At 41.2% G+C, this 22,884-nt stretch overlaps 1 protein-coding gene across 2 annotated transcripts in view; it reads right to left on the bottom strand.

The window, feature by feature from the left end:
* LAPTM4B (lysosomal protein transmembrane 4 beta) overlaps positions 1 to 22,884 on the bottom strand; it is a 61,691-nt gene that overhangs the window by 25,375 nt on the left and 13,432 nt on the right. For both annotated transcript variants that reach the window (XM_013941903.2, XM_013941904.2), the window contains exons 2-5: positions 19,384 to 19,495; positions 12,258 to 12,331; positions 11,472 to 11,594; positions 2,642 to 2,740 (exon numbers count right to left, since the gene is read on the bottom strand). In XM_013941903.2, the coding sequence (XP_013797357.1) occupies positions 2,642 to 2,740; positions 11,472 to 11,594; positions 12,258 to 12,331; positions 19,384 to 19,495 (408 nt within the window). The remainder of the gene's footprint in view (positions 1 to 2,641; positions 2,741 to 11,471; positions 11,595 to 12,257; positions 12,332 to 19,383; positions 19,496 to 22,884) is intronic.

Here is a 22,884-nt window from a genome sequence, read left to right as displayed (position 1 = left end):
TGAAATAAAGTGTCATGATGCCAAATATTTTTGATGAATTATGTGATTCTGTTTCATATTTCCCACCAACTGAATACAGCTTTTCCTAAAGTAGCTTTTCCTAGGTTACAGTGTTTTGGTTCCTCTCTTTATTTCTGGTCAAAATCCAGAGGGAGCTCAAGCATATTTTTATGCACAGTACCTTTCCAGTTTCAGTATATAAACCTGGAGCTATCTGTTAAATCTATCAGTGATAAAGTGTGATGCATCTAATAGTACCCAGCTTTCTTTTCATGTAGCAGATTCCATAAATCTGCATAGCAGCTCTTCTGGAAACACAAGAAATTCAAATTCAAATGCCAGTGCTAACTGGAGTTTAGTGGCTGTTTCTGTGTGAGTCATAGTTTTTGTGACTCATTTGCACGATAATATGGTGCTAGAATGAGTATTAAGAAAAGCAAGAGTCTGTAATAACACTGGCTGTAAAGAGTTCAAATGAATAAAAGAATGGGATATCAATTAATACTTCAATCAACTAGCTACTTGTGTTTTTGGAAATAAGAATATGAATATGTGCTAGCAACTTTAAAACAGAATAACTTTTGTGCTATCAATTTCTTAGGTTTTCTTTGTTTCTGTAATAAGCATTTTTGCCATTTCAATTTTAGTTGCATTTCTTTACAAGCTTGAGACAACCTTGTCATATTTATCCAGTGAAATATCAGACTCATTTGGGATAAACAGGAGGTAATCCTTGCACATGAGAATTTTAAGGAAAATGTCACTTGTGTCATCTGACAGGTCTATTACACTTATAAATATTTCTTAAAGGTGCAAACAAAATCAACTGTACTGCTGTGCACATACATTTCACGCAAAGCCAGCAGGCTAAATTATATTTCTAAGCCATAAGAAAAAAGTGAGTGTCACTTTCAACGGCATCTTAAAATACCCTATCTTTTGTTTTCTATTTCAAAGCAGTTTCAATAATTTAATCTACCTTTTTTGTCACAATAACTTTCCCTTCAAATGTCAAGTCTGTTGTTTGTAAGCAACATCCCAGCTGTCATCCTGCCACTTCTGGACTTCTCTAACCTAAAGCATAATTGCTCTGCAGATTATGATTTAGGGCAATAACTATTCTGAAAAAAAAAAACCAACACAAGTAATACAAGACTGATGGCACTGTGCCAGAGCAAAGGTAGATGCAGTGCGGTACCCTGTCTCTGACAGTGACCGCTATAAGAAACTTGTGGAAGAGCATGAGACTACTAGGATACTTTCCAGAGGCCCAAAGCTCGGGGACTACTTGAGCCGTAGGCGATGTTTTTTTCATATGTGAATTTGTCTAATCTTATTTTAAGCTCCTTTTGGGCTTCTGGCCTGCACAGCAGGTGGGGCCGACCTTGCTGTGCTGTGAACCTTGTGCGGGGGTTTCCCACGAGCCCTTTCCGGCTGCGCTGGGCAAAGCTGCACCTCCCCTCGCCTGGAACCTGCCGCTTCCACCCCCACCCTTGAGTTTCACCTGACAGCAAATAAATCGCTCCCTATTCCCCTTAGCCATCCTGTGTGATAGTCCTGTATGTTCTCCCTCCCAGGAGGGACAATCTGAATCTATCTAGCTGTTCCTCATACAGAAACTGTTGCCTACTTCTGATCATTTTTGCTTCTGTCTCTGCAGACAGGGCCTGCAACTCCACAGCATCCTTTTTGAGCTGGGTCAACCAACCAGGAGTGAACTTTTGCTTCGAAACATCAGTGCACTGCAGACATCAAAACTGGCATAGTAATGACTTCTGGTTTGTTTTCTATTCCTTTTCTGATATTCTTAACATTTGCTTTACTTGTTTGACCATGACTGAGCACTAACCTGATATTTTTACAGGTCTATCTATTATAACTACAAGATCCCTTTTTAGAGTGGTCATGCTTAGTTCAGAGTCCACTGTAGTGTGTGTGAAACAAGGATTGTATTTCCCCTATGCCATCACTTAGAATTTGTCATCATAGAGTTTCATCTGCCATTTTATTGCTCAGTCACTCAGTGCCATGATACCCTTCTGTGATGTTTTCTGGGCTGTTTCTTTTCCCTATTTTGAATGTTATTGCAAAGAATGTTGTCACTTTATCTTCATCCCCTTTCCCAGATCATTTATGAATATATATACATAAAATATATATATATACACATACACACACACTCTGCATGGGTCTCACTGTTGTAAAGACTGATAATTTATCCTTACCCCCTATTTCCTAGCTACAGTCTAGGAAAGGACCTTCCTGCTTATCCCTACACATCTTTTTTTTTTTTTAAGGTTTTGATGAAAGACTCTGCCAAAAGTCTTTTGAAAAAACAGGAAGACCATATCCACAGGCTCTCTCTTGTCCACAGGATCCTCCACTCCTTAAAAGGCTTGTGTGGCGTTAGCTCCCTATGCAAGAGCCACGCTGACCTTCCCCATTATGGCATATATGTTCATGTGTTTGTCCATGAGATTTTTTTTTTAAACCTGTTCTTTTTTTAGTGTCTATCACTTTGCTTTGTAAAGCTCTCAGACTGCCTGGTCTGTAGTTCCCTAGGTCCCTTCTGGAGCCAGGTCTCCCAGCAGGGGACATTTCACCCATGACCAGAAGTAAATATACACAGTAATGCACTTACCTTAAAAGCCAAAATGATACTTATGAAAAGAAGTATAATCACAACCAGACAGGTCGGGTTCACAGACATGATCTCTTCCTTGTAGGGAAAATTGGTGGGCTGCAAAAGCAAAAACAAGGAAAACACTGTAAGTTAATCTCAGGAGTCATTTAAGAGCCATTCAATTAATGCACTCTGTAATTAATAGCTCACAAGACTTGTGATGTACTAAATCAAGAGCCCTTTGCCCAATGACCAGTTTCTGAAAGCCTGGCTGGTGTAGGCAGTACAGGGGCAAAGGCTCAGCCTGCCCAGCGTTCACTGGAGGGCTGAGGGATTTGCTTTTTGCTTGGTATAGATTGTGGGTTTTTTTTCCTTTGTGCACATTTGTTTTGTGCCTCAGGTTCTTCTGTTATCTCATACATGAAATGGAAGTGACAAAATTCTTCTTCCTTCTTAGAACAGGCTCCAGTGATTTACAATTGTGAAGCACTTCAGGATCACTGTCTGAAAAGCAACCTCTAACAATATTTTACTATATTCTTTATGGCTCAAAGAAAATCATGCCATAGCTGTCCCTCTAAAATGAGTGTTCCAGATTGTTGTGAAATATTGCAATGCACAACTTTCTGTTTCAGTTAGAATAAATTATAGTGCATAGGTAAAGCTGTTCTCCACAAAAGATAACTTCACTGCAACACTAGTTCATTATAGATGAATGCATTAGCCCCTTCTATACGCAGCTCCTTTGTCTTTACAGATCTAATTAATTAATCAGGTCTGCTCTGCATCCTTCTCTGGACAATTAACTAGAGGAAGCTATAACTGTGTTCTCAGCTATGGTGGTGTAAATCCAGAGCAACTCCTGAATACCACTTATACCAGAACTTCGCCCAGTGCATCAGGAAATTCTCTTTTTTGACAGCTGTTAGTGAGAATCGTTCTTTAGTGCTTCCATGAGCTGTTATGACTGGTTAACATCAACAGCTGCTGTAACCATTTGAAGCTAAATGTTACATAAGCACATTTTCTGTTTCTTGACAGCAATGTTTCTGTTCTTGTATTGAATTTCATGACTCAAATTTTTATCACTTTATCTTCTTTGTCAAGGTACAGTATTGTAGGCATCTAGCTTGCTATAATTCATTGAGTTACTTCTTTTTTCACACAAAAAGTTTATTGCTAAACATAGTGGATGCAGTCACCCAGAGACCAAGAAAGCAAGAGCGTATGTCAATGAAAGATGCACCGAAAAATAAACACAAGCATTATATGTGGAAAATTTAAGAATTAATGCCATAGCTGACCCTGCTGCTTGCAATAGTGGGGTCACGTATTTGGTTAGTACAGTCAGTCACAATAAAACTGCTCAAATACAATTTCATTTAGTGCTGACCTACTATTAAAAAATCAGTCAAACTGGTTTGTGAATGGAATAAAAACTCCTAGTGAGGCTTTGGCTCTGTTTCAGTCCAGTTTTGGGGAACCTGAGGGAACCTGTCACCAGTTTAAGATGGGACAACAGACCTGCTGGTGCTCTGTTCAGAGCCTCATGGCCTGTTTCCAGACCCAGCTCAACGGGGATGTACACGGAGGCAAGAAGAGGGTGGGAAAATGACCAGTACAGTTCCTGCTGCCCTAAAGAGCAGGAGCGCCTGCTGGGTCCATGGCCCCGAGGTGGCCAAGCCCGGAGCAGCACATGCCGCTGAGCGGCTCCGGGCTCTCCCTTGCGCCCGCTGGGTTTCAGCTGCAAGGATGGTAACTCAGCCTCGAGAGCAACAAGTCAGGCGAGGACGCGAGGAGTGAGCACTGCGGTTTGCGTCGTTCAAGCTCGGCTGGCTGTTTTTCTTTCCCAAAGAGATCTGCCCTGAAGGGAAGCCTCCACAAGGCTTCCCCTGGTCCCCCACGGCGGTGGTCTGGGAGCCTGCGCAGCAGCTGCCCCCGCCGCCAGGCTGCGGGCAGCATATGGTGAAGAGTGTGAAGACCAATGTCAGTCCCTCCTGGGTGCTTCCCATCTTGCCGCGTGACAGGAGAAGCCTGCTGGGGTTCACTGAAGAGCGTAGGGCCAGCGGGTCAATGGGGAAGAAGCTCCCCTTGCTTCCTAGCACGGTTGGTGGCTCCCTGGCACTGTGGCCTCGGTGTCCTGACGGCTGCTGGGGAGGTTCACTGCACACCAACGGGCACCGTTCCTCGGGTGGCCACTGTGCTGCGGAAATGTGTTATACAAGGGGTACGGTGAAGGCCTGAATTAATGTTAGGAGGAGAAATTATGGCTGGAGCAGGCAGCAGGGAGACAAGAGGATGCCAGGGGTGCAGCCCCGGGGGCTCGGTATGCTCCTGCGGGCAGACAGCGAGGCGACCTCGGCCTCTGGCACAACCGGAGCTGTCCCACCAGATGCGCGGCACCCGATGCACCCCGTCAGGCTAAGGCATCATCCCACTTGTTGGTGGGACACGTCCCACCTGGATGTGCAGAACCTGACGCATCCCAATGGGCTAAGGCACCGTCCCACCCGTCAGCGGGACACGTCCCACCACGGGGAGCAGTTTGCAGCATCTGCTCTGACTGGCTCCTTCTAAGCAGCAGAAGTTTAACACTCTTCTGCCCTCCATTTCAGATCAAAGTAGGTACCAAAAATGGTTCAGACAGTTCATTCTCTAAAAACACCCATTGCCCTCCCCGATGCTGTTTTGACCTCAGGTATGGAGGTAGGTGTATGCAGTGGGAAGGGACAAATTTCACTCCCTGCTGCCGTGCTGGAGGTTTGTCCCCCATGGTGAAATCAGGAGGTGAAATCCTGCTGGGGGAAAGGCCCGGGCACAGGGCTCAGCATGAGCACGCAGCGAGGGCACCGGTGCTGCAACTCCATGGGCAAGCTCCATGTTAATTGTTGGGCAAGATTTCATGAAGCTGAGACAGAAATCCAGCTGGGTGGGGAAAATCAAGCCCGTCATTAGACATACACAAGTGATTTTGCAGCAGGACATTATGCAATTTTATACATGAACAAAGAAGTAGTTGTAATGGTGTGGGACCAGCATGCTAAAATCATCATTAAAGTGTCATTCGTCATATTGTCATGAACACTGAGAGTGCTACAGACATAATAATTAACCTGGTGAACTTTCAACTTAAAAAAATTACTGCTCACACATAGCAAAGTTCTGGTATTCACTTAAAAAGAATCTAAAACTTACATGGAAAGGATATTTCTTTTATATTGTACAAATCCACAACAAAAACAAAAAACCCAAGCCTCTAGCCCCATTGCATTCTCTCAATCTGTTTGCATAACCTTTCATATTTTCCTTCTGCTTGGAACACAAAAATGCACTTTAAAACATGGCATGGATTCTCATTCAACAGTTATAATCCTCTGAGCATTAAAATCTTATAGAACCTAAAGAAAACAATGTTTCTGTAGAATTTTTTAAGCCAAGCTATGAATTTAATCGTACTCCTACTTTGAAATTATAAAATGATATTAAAAAATGTCAGAAAGGATATTCCCTATTTAAGATATAGTTCATAGGAATAATTTATTTAAGTTTATTCTCTTTTACATTCTATAGAAGTTTCCCCTAGAATTTAAAAGCAAGACTGATACAACCTTAACTGTTAGACAGTAGTACTCCAGTTAGTTTCATAGTAAAGCTATCTAACATACTTTGAAATTTTCTTTAAATGAACTGCAATAGTTCAGTACTTTAATAAAAAACAAGTTTGCATATGTCAGCTGCAGACTAGCCTGTTCTGCACCTCTGGTTTAATTCTTTATGTATACTGTATCAGATGATAGAAGATTAAGTGCTTAATTCTAAGGTTTTAGAAAGCACATATGTGAAAGATTTAGTCGGGATAAAGAATTGTGCTTTAGGTCAAACTACTTTAGACCCTACTGCTCCAAGAAACAAAGTAATTTTTGTTTTATACATGCAGTATTTACTGTAAGGGAAGAGTTTTTGCCCTTATAGTGACAGTCATAACTTTACAAAGTTTTATGACATGTCATTGCCGTACAACATTTCAAATGCTGGATTTGTAACAGCTACTTACTTTACGTGACTCTTCATGTTGAGATGTTCTTGAAATTTATGGGTATTGTGACACACCTGTGCGCAACTAGATATTAGAAGGTAACAAAAAGTTTCCAAAGACACTTGCCGCTCTGAAAGCAGCAGCCAGCATAGGCTGACATTACAAAATAGCCTGCAGACATAATGTTCTGTATTTCAGAATTGCACCATTTTTAGCTAGAGCTCAGCTTACACTATTGATAGGTACTTTATTTATCGCCCTGCTGAAAGTACATGGAGCATTCTACAGAAGCTCCCAACTCACCACCAATAGACCTAAACCTGTGCACCAAAGTGGACAGATAAAATAATAATTCCAGATACTAGCATGGGGGAGTAGAAAAGGTTAAAAACATGGGGTTTTGACCTTAGAGTGACCATTGGCATTGTAAGAAAATATGGACTGAAGTTTTACTAAAGTTCCTTCATGACAGCCAAAAATACTCCATTACCAAATGCATACATTCTTCCAGCTATTCAATAATGGATTTGCAAAATGACTGGGATTTTTCATTTCCTTGATGGAGCTGTGTCCCCTAAAATATCACTCCCCAAATTCACAGCAATTTTAGATGAAAAAACACTGTAAGAATGCCAGGAAGAAACACAACCCAGTCCTGTTCTTTCTGCCTACCTTGGCAGGCCTCTGCAAAGGGCATGTGTGCAAGATGTCTCTAGGGCTTATTTATAAGTCATTGAGAGTCATCCTGCCCAATTTGCATGACTAAGATCTCACCCCTGGGAACAAGGGTATTAATTACAGTCTTGTTCTAAGCATAGTGCTTAAGACTACAAACATATCTAGCACAAACATTATTAAAAGAGGGAAACAAATCTGCGGTACAAAGCTTCTTCAACAGTATTTGGGTTCTAGCACTGCATTGCTGGCATTGTTATTAACCAGAAAGGCTTGTTTTCAGTTTTGTCTTGTTCTGTATCTGAATATCTGATGCCAGCAGATGTGATCTTCACCTGTACCTTTTGCTCCTGCCCTCTCAAACAGAGTGTGTTTGCTCTGGACCAAATGTGATGTCCTTCTGCTGACTGATGTGGACCTTATGAAGAAGTGTCCGAACACAGATTCCTGCTGAACTACTTGGGCTTGAGGCCACAGCTAAGACAGAAGAGGGGTAAACAGCTTCAAAGAAAGTTATATAAGATAATCAAGACTATTGTACATCAGCTGAAATTAACTACAAAATTCACCACAGCTCTTTGTAGTTTTTGCCAATCACTAATTTCCACTGTGTCCAGTGAAATAAAAACAGGTTCTTGTTTCTAACTGAACTTGACCTGGATTAGTTTTTAACTACTCATTCTCATTATGTTTCTCCTCTAATTTAAAGAGCCTTTCAATACCTAGTTATTCTGCACACGAAAACTGTAACGACATCAACTCTCAGTCTCCTTTCTTGACAAGCTAAGCAAGAAAAGTTGATTGTCTCTCATCATACAACATTGTATCTAATTTTCACAGAGTTTTCAGAGGAACTTTTTTGCATATTCTCTAACTTTTCAACATTGTTCTTAATGCCCAGACACCAGAAATAGACAGATGCAACCAATGACACCAACACAAAAGGAAAGTATCCTATTATTGCTCCTATTTTTTCATGTCCACAAATCCCATGAACAGTTTTTGCAAATAGCAAAAAAAGAATTGGACGCTCCTGTTTAGTTACTCCTTAGATTGCCTCCAGAGTCACTGCATCCCAGGTACAGTTGCCATACAATAAGATCATCTGTATTCCTCATTCTCAAAAGCATTTCTTTATGTTAGCAGTGTAACACACTGCTGAATGGACTCAGGTCCCAGTCTGTCTAGTTCACTCCGAGTAATGGCTCTGTCCTTAGCGTTATTTACTTCTCCATCAGTCTCTGTGTCAGCTACAGATTTTATTAGAACTGATTTTGCTGGGAAGAGTCACAAGTACTTACTCTGGGCAATGCAGGGATAAAATCTTTCTGAGAGTGATGCAGAATAGCTAGATTAGGTTCCTGGCTGAACCTCCTTCTGGAGGACTTGATTCATCTAGACAGTGAGCCTAGCAAAGCTCTCCTGAGGCTGAAGTGAGCCTTTGTGAACAGCCTCATGTGTACCAAGATTACTAACGGAAATAAGAAAGAACATGAAACCAAGGGTCAATTCCCGGAGACCTTCCTCCACCCATGAGAAAGACCCATTGGAAGATGCTTGACTTGACCATTACCCTTTGCAGTCTACCAGCTAACCTGTTCTAATACATTTATATATCCTTTATTGATCTAGTGCTTTATTGTTGCTCTGAATAACATGCTGCAAAGTCAAACATCTTACAAAAGTCCATTATGCCAGTGCCCATCTTTATTGACTAACCTAGTAATCTTGTCAGTGAGAGAAAATGAGTTTGCCTGCAGGACTGATTTTCCATAAAACTGTGCTGACAGTCATTAATCATATTCCTCTGTTCTAATCCTTTATCAATTGAATCTCATCTCAGCACTTCTGTTACTCTGCTTGGTAGTGATGTCAGGCTAATCAGCCTATAATCACCCTGGAATTTCCCCTTGTTCTTTTGAGCACTGACAGTTCAGCACTCAGGCAGTCTTGTGGAATTTCATTACCAATCCAGAAAGAGATTTACATCAGTAAGACACAGATCTGTGCAACCAGGCATTTTAATGCTCAAAAGTGCAAATTATCTTGACCTGCTCATTTAAAAATTAAGTATTCAGAGTAAAAACTGTCTAAAATGTTCCTTGACTGTCAGTGAATGGAAAGTACTTCAATACCCCATGCAATATAAACATGCTATATTGCTTATTTCCAAATGCAGAACAGAAATAGCTAGTGAGCACTTTTTCCTTTTCTGAATCAATAATTTCATTGCCTCTGCCCAGTAATGGCCTCTCCTTGGATTAGGGTTTTTTTTCCTTTTTTACTTCTAATATCCTTATGCTAACTAGTAACCTTTTGTCCTTTCCAGCTATAGATTTTTCTCTGAGGTGTTTAGATTTGTCAATTATTTTTTACTTCTTGTAACTTCTAAAGAAGGTTTCATTAATTTCAACTAGCCAGAAATAAAGCATCTCAACAGCATGGCAAATTCTTAAAAGGAGATTAGGAAATATCCACCTTTCTGCAAGTCAAACAGTAGGACCCAGCTCTGTGCCTCAGCATACCACAGAAAAAGCTTCCATGGACGGATGCGGACAGCAGACGGTGGCTACACTGGATGGGAGGGAAAAACATGTCCTTCTTGGAGTTATCAGTAAAACATTGAGTTACCTTTAGAAATGTAGGTCGAAGTAGCAACATGGCTCAAAAAGCATTCTTCTACACAGTTTGAAATATCTTGCAAGGTGTGCTCCTTATATTTCTGCTGTGGAAGGGTTGTAAACTACAGGAATGACAATGATATTTCAAAAAACTTTTTGAGAGAATCATCTCTTCTTTCTCCTCCTTTGTGCAAATCCCAGCTGTGGCACCAGACAATGGGTTTTCTGCAGAATAGCAGTAACTTTTCTGTGTGCAACTCTCAGCCTGTTCCTGTCCCCAGGCTGCTGCTTTCCCCCTTACATTCTTGCACAGTGACCAAGACAGAGTTAAACCTGGTTACAACTAACCCTCTGGGAAGGGGGGAGAGTTAGCTCCAGAGCCCCAGTTCATCGTGCAAGCATACAGACGTTTGTGCTGCCCCAAGTGAGGGGCTGGCACTGAGTTAGAAATGAGGGACCGCAGGCAAAGGACAGACAGGTGGGCTCCTTCTGGTGGCAGTGCACTTAAAGCACTCACCAAGCTATGACCTTAATTTGCTGTTTTCCACTCGTATCTCTGGGTATCTTTTGAATTATTCCTCTGCTTCTCTTCCAATGAAACATCCTCTGTGAACACAGGAGGGTGTTAAATAAGGCAAAGGATAACACAGGCCCTGATACACTCAGCTCCCGCTGGCTTGACACATTGCCACTTCCCACAGATCTGTGAGTGACTGCTTATCTGCCTACTGTTTCTCATTACCTGCTATTTATACTTCCCTAGTTTTCTATCCCCATAACAAAGTTCATAGCCAAGCTAATCTGAATTCAAGTTCTCAGGGCAGATTTTCAGAGACAGTTGCAGCATTAGCTGCTCCCAGAGCTCTGTAACTCCATCTGAACGCACAGGCCAAGGTCCTGTGATGAGAAGGAGGTCAATAAATTTTTGTCTTCACTGTAGGTGGTTGCAATCACATCATGTAAGCTCACACGATCATGACTATGGTTGTTTGGCCAAAGTAGATCATGGCAAGAAGGGAGCCTGTAATTGTTCCTAAGAAAGAATTTGATAATATTTTCTAGCAAAACCAAACCTATCTTGAATCAAACTCCTGCCTAATGAAATCTGTGCTAAAGTCACCAAATTAATTCAAAGGAGCAACAAAACATCCTTGAAATAGTACCAAAACTAAGCCACTAACTGATCAACTCTGTATATCAACACAATAACTCTGAATCCAAAAGCAATCACTTACTGATCTGTGTCTTGAAATACAGTTCTCATTCTAAATGAAATGGTGCTTAGAGCTTTCACAACACTGCCAAACTCCAAAGCTCTGCACAAATATTGTAACAAGTTAATAATGCAACCTCACAAGGAGGTTGAATACAGACAAGCAAGCTCCATCTGAGAGGACTTTTCAAGGACTGCATAGGAAGTCAACAGTAAACCATTGGCTGGAAATAAAGGACAAACTATGCATTGTTTCAGTTTTCCCTAAAGCCCCAAAAGATTTTTGAACATCAATTGATTTACCAGCTGGCGGAGGTAGTCCTGAACTGTGCTGGGATAGACAAGTACGCTGATGGCAACCAATGTGTTGAGAGCAAAGTCAAAGATCTGGTAACAGAAGAAAGGAATGATCCAAGCTGCATGTTGCTAAAAAGGAAATAAAATAAAAACTCATCAGCCACAAGCTAAAAATGAAGGAGATATTTCTTTCTGCACTAAAATCTAAAGAATATTTGACAGAATGCAGTGTTACACTTCATGAAACCAAAACAGAAAATAACTCTTTAAATGAGCTAAAAGAAACATGACATTCAGCCAAAAGAGTTGGCCAAGCCAACTTGGCTGCTAAACTGCTATAATATGGATGGTGTAAGTCCCATGATTCATTTAACTGTGACATGTAGAAACCACTTAACACCACCCTCACTTTCTTGGACATCAGTCTCTCTCTTTTTTTTTTTAAATTAATGGGATTAATATTGGTACAAACCCCAGGTTTGAGAGGTGAATGGGAAAAAATTCCCTTAACTTTTATAGGAACAAGATTCAGATCTCTGAAATCAGAACTTGCCTGGAGCTTACTCATATTTGAAACTGTAGACAGTAAACGTAACTGGGCAGTCTTCCTGCCTTCAGAATGGGGCCGCGAGATATCACAGATTTAAACAATCAGTTCTATCTCTATTTTTTTTTGCTGTTTTCAACTAAACAACAACTAAAGAAATTGTTAGGAAGTAGTTTTCTTAATTTTGTTTCTACAGAGTTTTATAAGTCACTTGATGCATACCTTTACTGACTATAATGAATTACCTTATATGCTCCATATGTAGCCATTGCACAGATCAGAATCATAAGGAGGGAAATTGCCGTAGCTATGCACATATCTGGAAGAGAAATACATCAAAATGACTGCAGATAAATACAGAGTTCAGTTCTGTTATTTTGCCATCTGCCCAGTGCAGTGCATCTGGAAGAGCAAGATGGTAAAGTGAGGTGGAGATGGTGGCAAGTAGAACATTCACCCTACATTGGATGAAATCTCTGGCTCCTGTGGGAAACCTCCCAAACAAAATGAGAAACAAAGAGCAACAGCTGATGAACACATCACACTGCACAAGCATCTGCAACTTCTACCAGGCTGGGGAGATGCCATGAATATTTTCATTTTTCTGAGTATTTTCAATAGTCAGGGGAAGACTTGACTAGAAGACTATTTTTGCCTGTGATGATGACATATGCATCTGCAAAGTGTCTGAACTGTAGTGAAAAAGTGACCATCGCAGATAAATCTGAGCTTACCAGACCCACATGAAGCTCAGCAGGAGCCAGCTGCCTGGCTATTACCCACCCCCTCTGGTACATTTACATGCTGCATCAAACTCTGTCTGCTGTGACACATCTCCCAGTATCAGCACAGCTCATGTGGGTCAGCAGGAACTACTGTCACATCTTTGACCACCATTGTGGACATGTCTCTCAGTCTAAAAAAATTCACAGCCTTAAAAGTGATGTCCATATTGATCTAAATAGCTAAGTTCAAATTAACCTTAGCAAGACCGGGATCTTCTCATTATTGCCATTCTTACTCTGTGACTAACCCAAAGGATGGCCAAGCTAAAATGGATCTGGAAACAAACAAAAAGAGAATAAACACCATAGCTTGTTTTTGCACTAATAGCTGCTGTGCACCATTGCTCACATATCTCTAAAATCTTCAGAAAAGCAGAAAGGAATTTTTAAAAGGAAAACTGGACAAGGCAGGAAAAGGCATCTTAGAGTAGAAATCCTGGAAACTTTAATTTCAACTGAGAATAATACAGAGTTGTACTGTTTATTAATAATATAAATTCATGACTGTCTGGAAAGGTAAAGTAGTATGAAAAGCAAAATACTCTTCAAGGTTTTGATTGGAGCAATTACAGGAGTCCTTTATTTTTCTTCCATGGCCACTGAGCTTTCAATTAACTTCTCATTACATTTTAGGAGATCCTAAGCCATGAACTGCTGGAAGGAGATCCTGGGGGAAAAAATAACATTTGGTCTTTTCCTGTAGACCTCCATGGATACCATTACTGGCTGTAGTCAGAATGCCAGAAGAAAGACAGTATTTCTGAGCCTGACGTTGCATTATTTGGGAATGCAACAAAACACTGCGTCTACTTTTCAGAGGCTAAGAGAGCATACAAAGAGAAAAGAGGATGCAAGGTATATGGGACATAATCTCTAGAATTCTCAGCTGGCCTGTGAGATATCTGCTGCTTACAGCTCTGTTACCAGGTGCTTTTAAACTACCTTCCCTGATGAAGCATCAGGTAGAACTGGGTTACACTGAAGTACAAGACAGATATTCAGACAGTTCACTATCCATCATTGCCTGACTCTGGAGGCATTTAAGGTGCTAAAATGCCTCCATTTGATCACAGAGTTGCCATGGCATCTAAATATGAATTCCAGCACATGATGAGAAGCATCCCATAGCTAAGGGATGCCTCCCTGGCTGCAGCAAAATGTGGTTCTGTGTAGGTGCCCTTAAGCCTGCAGTGAAGTCCCTCAAAGGGCCTGGCTTTAGCCATAGTGCAAACACTTGAATCTTTATATTATTATCAAAATAAATAACTTGTGCCACGGTCGAATCTCATCCAGGACAGAGGCACCCAGCACTCAGCCCTGAGTTTAGCTGCACCCCAACACTCAGTGTTTCCTACCAGGTGGCTTTAAGCAGCTCATTTTGTGGATGCTGGGAACTGCCGTATGGAGGCACGTGGGCTCCCTGCTTGTGATTCAGAAGGGGCTGACACCTCCTTAGAGCATCCCAAATTGCTCTTTGGAGGAACCTCCTTCTCCTCACTGATTGTATAGGGAATACCAATAAGCAGCTTAGGCATCTGAGTTATATTGCCATGACCAGTCTCTAGCTTTTTAGGTGCTGTAATAGCTGTAATAGCTGTGCCTATTACAGGTAAGCTGAATTCTGCCCTCAGGAGAGAGAAGCACCTAAAAAACAAGCCTGTGCTAATAAAAGTTGCCACAGTCTCCCCACACTCTTATTTATGCTGTCAGTTACTCTGATTGCCCCGTATGCATCATGTGAAATCAAAATGATTTTGAATAGACCAGGTATGATCAAGATAATGAAAGAAAAGAAGTGGAAATGGTTGCTTACAGCCACTGACCCAACTGAAGCTCTCAATAAAGATACTCTTGGATCAATTTTGTTATTTTAAGTCATCAGTTTGAAGGTACTGCTCATTTATTTATTCCAACCATTCTTAACCCCAGTCACCTATTCACTGTTTCCAAGGGGAAGCTGCTTTCATTGTCAGTGATGGCAGATGCAGCAGGTTACAGGCCTTGCTTTACTTATGATCATGGCAGTACGAAGCCAGAGCCTAGTAAATTGTTATAAACTTGACATTCAGGCTTTGTTCTGATACACTCATGTTCCCAGTCTTTTCTGCCTCTCTAGCTGTGCTCTGCTATGCCAAGTCCAACTTGGCTTAAGCTGGTTCTTTCTCATTTAAGACTTCACTGGGTTTATTGAGCTGTGTTGGCTTAAATTAATGAGAATGAAACTAGATATGCAGCACACTAAATGAGAAGCTGACAGGGGTGTGGGGGTTTTTTTGTAGCAACTGCTCTTGCTGTACTTTCCATGGTATTCATGACTAGAAGAACTGTATTTGGACTACTACAGTATTTTTATACCCTACTGGTTTTGATGGCTTTTTGAGTTTTTTGTTTTGTTTTAAAGAAACCAGTGAATTTTTTTCCTCTTACATTTTGCAGTGAGATCATACCTTCTTGCCTGTGAGGACTCCTGTTTCCTACTTCAGGGAGAAGACATTGCCGGCGCTGGGCAGAGCTCCTGCCATGTCACACTGACTTGCATGGAGCAGCTCAATACACCCAGACAGTGCAATGCTGGGAGCAGGACCTGATGGAGGGGTGGGAGAGCAAGGCTGAGAGCACCCCTGCCAGAAGTGTGAGCCTCCCATTGAGGCCAACACAGGAGGCATCCCACCGCAGGAGTTCCCTACTGGCCCCTCTTGCGGATGCATTTCCCTGCCTGCGAGAGCTGCCTTCCTCCCTGCGTCTCTCCCCGAGGAGGGTGGTGGCAGCTGCTGCAGCAGTGGGGAAACAGTGAGGAGCAGCCAGGGGGGCCAGTCGCCAAGCCGGGACAAGCACAGAGCAAGAGAGATGTCGCTTCTCCAGCTCATCGCCTTCCCCAGCCCTGGAGTTCATTGCTGGCTCGTAGCTCCTATGGCAGAGGCTAAAAAGCTCCTGATCAGCAGCCTACAGTCCTCAGACAGTTTTGATCCCCCCCAGCCTTATTTACCCAGTAGCCTGGTCTCTTTCCAGCTAGCTAAGGATTATTTATTCGCTCGGCGTATCCTCCAAGCTGCCGTGCAAGCTCTGTGCCTCTCCTCCCGGCGGCTGTGGGCCCGATGGCATTGCTGCCCCAGAGCAAGCCGTGCGTCGGTGGCATTTTCTCTCCAGGACGGGAGGGAGGCCAGTGGGAAGGAAAGAGCTTTCCTCACCTTTGAGTCCAGCTCATTTCCTCCAGAGGATGAGGCTAGCCAGGAAGATGGAGCCCTGAACAGGCTAAGCTGGGGCAGGGATATGTTTTTTTCCTCTCCCCATGTCATGGGGCTTATGCTACATTGGAGATGCTGATGGAGAGGGGCAGGAGGGTACCTGCTCTACAGTTTCCCTTCACTCCCAACAGAAATCCAAACCTGCTATCTGCAGGCTTCCTTAGAAACATATTTGTATTTGAATTAATCTTTTTAGGTCCCAGATGCATGTCACATTCTCCAAAGAGACCATCAATCAGCGTACGCTGCCTTTCGTTCCCCTGGGCCCTGCACAGTCCCCTCAGTTGTCTCATTCACATGTCGCTGGGCAGGGACGCTGGCTGATTTTGGCCTCATTCACTAACACTGGGGTTGAAGTTCTCATCAATTTCTGCAGGGCATACAGAGAATTTCAGTCCTAGTTTTCATATGGTTTTTGAAGTATCACATACATCTGCGACACTGTGGAGGTAGTAAATAAAAACAAGCAACACAGCTGCTGGGCTGTTAAAATGTCAGGATCATGGTCTGTATATCTGGACAAGCGGAGCAGGAGTCTCAGGTGAAACCCTCAGGAAAGTCAAGATGATTTATAGGGCTTTTCCATCTTCTGCACAGAGATTATTAGTCTTTTAATAGCAGAGGTATTACCAGCTAACACATTTCTAGTGTTTCCTAGTGCAGCTTCTAGCTCATAAACTCCCTCAGGCCCTAAGGAAATAACTGGACTAGCGGAATATCCAGTAGAGTAGGAAGCCTGGAGTTCTCCCTAGTTCCCAGATGTAAGCGAGTCAGCCAAACCACACACACTGGTGTCCTCACAGTACATCCATCTGCCACATGGCAAATCTTGGCGCTTTTTTTTTTTGTGTCATTGTTTCCTTTCTAAAATAGAAGGGAAAAGCTATAATTTACAGCTGTTTATAAGTGCTCAGGTAAATACTTCCTCTGCTTAGTAAAACAGTCATTTCAGACCCTATGGTAATGCTATAGGAACCATGCTAAATCCTGAAATTATGGATGAGCAGTCATTTGCAGAAGAACTGATGCTGCATTGGCATTTTCAAACATATTGCACTAGACTGGCTCTGCTTCTCTGCATGTGACAGGAATTTTTCCCACTGCAGTAACAGAAGTTTGAAAATACTCCATAAACCAGGCCTGTGCACACTTATAAATAAATATGAATATAAATATTAAGGGAATCCTGCTTTCTTGAAAGTCAAAGGCAAATCTGTCATTAACTTCATGTGAGCCGTAATTCCACTACTATGACTCAGTTGATAAGTTTATTTTCAGATGATATTTTCAGATGATATGTCAAAGAGCCTATCTGAAGAGGGATGGAAAGGGAGTGACAATTTTGCATGCAAAGTCTGTGTCTACTTTTTTTTTGTTTGCTATTGATAGAGTAGTATTGAGAATAATGGCTACTAATATTTCTGTCATTATTATTTGTCAGCACAAGTACATATAGTTAACAACTCTGGGACCTCCATTAGCATAAAAGTTGGTGTATCCTGTAGCCTTAACTTATTGCATTTTGCATACATGGTTTCACATAAGAATTTCAGTACATGTGACAAACCTAGGGAACATTTCTTCAGAAAAAGACAAATAAAAACAGAACATGAGAAGAACATGTGAAAGTTTGTCTGATGTTTTATCTCAAAAAGAAAATGCTTCTTTAGATCTGAACAAATGTAATCATACTGCAGAAAAAAAAACCCAAACTAATTCTCTCTTGGCAGCTATTTCCAGTAACTATAAAAGCCAGTAGCCTGATTCAGCTGCCTTTACTCAGTAAGGCATTAAACCTGAGGGAGTCAAAGAATAAAAGGAGACATGAATTCAGATGTTCATTCGTAATTTAACTGCCTGGGAAATGTTCTCTTTACCAAATGGAAATGAGGTTGCTTGGCCCACAAGCCATCCTTTTACTGTCTTTCAGGGTTCACTTAAGAAGCCTCAATAAAAAATACAGAAAATACAATTTTCAAATGTAGATGGAAATCCCCAATGTACTTGATCTGACAGCTATAGCCTTACAAAACAGAATTACTATTTTAAAGCCTTGGGCACCGGCAGGCCTCTGATGTCAGCTATATAAAACCACACTGACAGACAGTCATTACCAAGGTTAATCTCTGAGAATTAGGACAAGGCAGTCAGTTTTAATATGTCAGAAGCAGCTAGGAGCCCATCTGTATCTACTATGGTCCTTACTTTCTTAAACCCAGTTATATAAAAAGATTTTTACTCAGAAGCTATAGCTGCTTTCAGTCAAGACAAGTAAAGTAGCAATTGCCCCTATGCCCTCAAGTTATTCCTTAACTGATGCCCAGGAGCTCTGACACACCATGGTCATAATTATTTTTCTCATGTTTGAAGCTATTCCTTCTCCTACTGATATTTTTATGGACTTTAGTAGGAATAATGAAAGGACTTAAAACCTTTTGCCGTGGATGTGTGTCATTCTGAGCCGCAAGACACCGCTATAACTAGTACGAGACCTTATTTCAGATTACAGTGAGAAATGTTGAATCTATCAGTCTTACAGCAGAACTGCAGATGAACAGGCATTTTTATCAAAATCACATAGAGGAGAAAGTTTTCTAGATACTACTCAAAAATTTAAAACAGATGAACAAGCAAACAAACCAAAGCACCATCAAATCATTTAAAACAGTCATGGAAGAAAGAAGTATTTTTCCTCACAAGGGACAGCAAGTTTTTGTAGGAGACATAGATGGGCCTAAATCACCCTTCCCTGAAACTTTATTGGAGCTTTGCTACATCCTTTGGCAAGCGAAGGAAGCAGCTCTGTATTATCGCTAATACATCTATGACTGTATGGTTAATATTTATTCTTGCATCTGTTACAACAGGCTTGCACAAGTCATGCCATATGCACGAGGGGTGTGTAAATATACGCAATGGCAATGAACACTTTCAGACGATTATATAAATAGCAGCATGTATCTTTATGCATGTGCGGGCACTAAAGAACGTGCTGCATGGAGGTCCAGAGACTCCACATCACCCTGTGTCCCGCAAAATCCCACTGGGGGGTTCCAGCATCACTTGAGGGATAACATCTCCATGTCAAGGAGATGTCAAGGTTCTGTCCTCACCTAGTCAGATAACAGCATAGCAGATAAGATATTACTAATATAACAGACAAGGTTACTAATACGTAACCTTTTTGAACTGTGCCATAAATACACCTTTCACAATAAAAATGTAACTATAAGATATCAAGGTGAAGAAATAATTAAAGCATAATAATTACTGAAATGATAGAATAGCTACATAAATGCTGGAGAGCAATGAGTGCTAGTAGTTAAACATTATGTACTTACTGGCATCATCCATAAATTCAAATTCGCCCCCTAACTCAGCACTCGTTAAGTGGTACTGGTCAGGATCAGTCAGGGCGCTCAGCAGGATCAGCAATACCACCGAATTGATAATCTACAGAGAGGAAGAAGGAAAAGGGTCAGGCTGTGAAAGTACCCTGGAAAAGATATGCCCACAGCAGGCTACCCTAACTATGGCAGAGGCTGTGTTTTGACTGCAAAACTGTAAGTATTTAACTGACACTTTAATTAGTTTCTCTGGGTTTGCATAAACAGGATATATTTCTTCCCCAAGTGGCAGGAGAATGAAGCACAGCATAGATTACCCCTTTTCCTTCAGACTCCCTCCCCACAACATTGGACAATTTACCACTGCCCTTTCAGGTTGTAAAACATGTTAAAACATCCATTTCAGTTTGTTCTGTTGCAAAAACTAAAATCAATTAAAAAACAATCATTTTGAGATTATTATAAATGAGCACTGTAGTCAACAATTATTAGCGTGGCAGAGCTGGAATTGATGACATGTCTTGTTAAATTGCTAGGTGATCAAAGAGGAGCTGATTTGCTGGAAGAGACTGAATTTTAAGAGAGGCTGTGGGAGATGAGCTGATTCACACGAACCTCCTAAATCATGTCACATGCCACAGACAGAAATTCACATACACTAAGACTTTGTATATGAGATGCAATAAGTGCACAAAAAGCAAGAAAATAATACAGAGAAAATCAGTAGAAACTAATTGCCAAGTATCAGACATTAGAGGAATGCAGAGGTAGCCAAGACCTGTATTTTAAAACAGATCTGAACAAAATGCTCATATCACATTGAGGTGAGTAGGACTAATTGTAGAAAAAAAGATTGCTCAGTATGAAATAACACAACCTGGCTAAAAGATTATTCTCCAGAACTAGGAAGATAACTGATCAACAGGAAAACTATTAAAAAAAAAGCTGATAATGGAGTATGCTGGGAAAGCTAGATTTTTATTGCTTTGGTTCTCACTTTGAAGTCATCCCAATCTGATCACAGGTTACTAACAGCAGCAAAAAGGGGTAAAAACACAGGCTATAATAAGACATGAACAAGCTATCTTGGGTGAGATAAATGCTTTCTGATGGGTAAGTTCCATCAAGTTCAGCCAATTTCAGCTCTGTTAGCAATGATCTTTGAAAAACAGTTGAGAATAGATCAGATTCACAAGACATGGAAAGGGCAAGCACAGTGTGTGCCTTTAAAAAGAAGAAAGGCCACACAAAGAATTGCTTGCTGGATTGTGAGATTTAAGAATAAAGGAGCCCAAGAACAAATAAACAAGCAGTCTCCTTGATGGCACTCAGAATTGGTATGGTCAGAAGCAACAACCAGCATGGATTTGTCAAGGGCAAACCATGTTAAACCATCCTATCCTCCTTCTCTGACAGGCTAACAGGCCTTATAGATGGGAAAAGTGGCAGATATCATCTCTTTCCATTTTAGCAGGGCTTTTGACATTATCCTTTGTGAGATTCTCATAAGTGAGCTTGGAAAACATCGCTTGGTTGGAAGTGCAGGCAGGTGAGCGCTCAGCCAGGTGGGCAGCTGTGATGAAAGAATAGTTCTCATGGATTCACAGTCAACATAGAAAATATATTGAATGGGGTTCTCCAGTACTGTTGAAATACTCAGTACTGTCACTTGTGACTTGTATCTTTGTTTAATTTGCAGCCAATGCCTTGCAACTGTAAGCACTTTAGGAGATGCAATTAAAAAGATTTTGATCAACTTTAGCAGAAGCCTGAGATAAATAGAGCATAATTCCATAAGGGCAAGTGCAAAGCATCACATTTGTGACAAACAACTGCAGATGTACAAGAGGAAAAATAACTGAATAGGTGATAGTTCTTCAAAGAGGGGTCTGGGTATGACAGTGAATAAACTCTGACTGTGACTCAGTGCCATCCTGTTAGCTCCTCTCTGCAGCTGCATCATTCTGGGCAGTATGGCAGGAACATGAGCGTTAGACCTGCATGGCATCCTTCCCTTTGCGGGACCACAGCATCCCCCTCAGAGGGCTTCAGGAACTTACCTAGAAGGACCCTGGGGAGGATCCAACCACGAGAACAGAAGGTCATTGGGCTTGCAAAAAGCATGACTGGTGGAGAAAATAACTGCGGTTGTCTAGTGAAGATTAGATGGAGGGAGGTGGAGGGATGATGGAGTCTTTCATATGCAGGAAGGCAAGGAAAAGAAGGTAATAAACACTTCTCCAGATACACTGGGAGATGAGCAAAATAACACATTTAAATTACAGTAAAGGGAGATTTAGGTTAGACAACTTGCTGAGCAATAAGAATAACCAGGCAGCAGCAAAGATTGTCTAAGGGTGTTAAGGAGTCTTCATCATTGCATTTTTTTATAGAACACCTAGATAATTTTGTGTTGGGAGCGCTGTAACCATAGAAGGTCTTGTCTTGGCATTGAAGATGGATCAGATGATCTTCAAGATCCAAACTTATATTCTATAAGTCCTCTCAATTTTTAACATTATTTATAACTTTATACTGCAATCCAGTTATTACTTTATATTCTTTTGTAGGATGATAGAGGACAGATGCCAGAAATAAATGTTACTTAAGAGAAGAGAAGTACTCAAAATAGTCGTGCAATCAGGAATTACAAATGTATATAATGCTGATATTTTAAAGGCGTACAAGTTTAATCTTTTATACAGATACAGACAGAAAGATTCATAAAATACTGATCTAGGCACTCTACTTTCTCCATTTGGATACGTCCAGATTCAGATTACGTGTTTGTCAGCGCAGTCTTTGTGTCTCTCTCTAAAACACAGGATGTGTTTGCTTGATCTAAACCCTTCTGCAGTCAATGGGAATCTCTCTAATGCTATTAGTGCAACACTTTTCTATCAGGTTTTTATCCTGAGCTCCTCATAACGGTCTCTGAGCACCTTCCAACTGTACTGTCATCAGGGCAAGTGAAAAGCACCATGCATTTATTCTCTCAACTTCTTTCTCAGAGAAAGGGTGCACAGTTGGATGAATTGTATTTGGTTTTTGTTTTGAAAGTGATGCAACCATAGAATTTTGAATAATGTTTTAACACAGAAATTTAGTATGCCTAGAAACTTACTGATGTAACAACTTCCTAGGAGACATAATCAAGCAAAAGAGCATAAAGTAATTCCCTGCTGATGTATGCAGTTGGTAGGAGGCTTGAAATCTCTGTTCTAGGAAAAGCAAAGTAGGTTTTGCTCTTCTCTCAGTAGGGCCAAGATTTCCTTCAAGATATTTTATATTACTTCAATAACAAATAATGTAATGACTAATCAACATTATGCAATGTTTCAGGAAGAAACTAATCCCTATGCCTCCCCTATGAGACATGTTGTCCTCCTTTTACAGATGGAAAAATAGAAATATGTTCATGAACATGCATCAGGTTGGTGTTCAGCAGTGAGAATAAAATGCAAGATTTTCCACTCTCAACTCAGAACAGTGACC

The sequence above is a fragment of the Apteryx mantelli genome, chromosome 2 (genome assembly GCF_036417845.1).
Source record: "Apteryx mantelli isolate bAptMan1 chromosome 2, bAptMan1.hap1, whole genome shotgun sequence".
Taxonomy (NCBI): domain Eukaryota; kingdom Metazoa; phylum Chordata; class Aves; order Apterygiformes; family Apterygidae; genus Apteryx; species Apteryx mantelli.
This window is presented reverse-complemented; position numbering and strand designations above follow the sequence as displayed.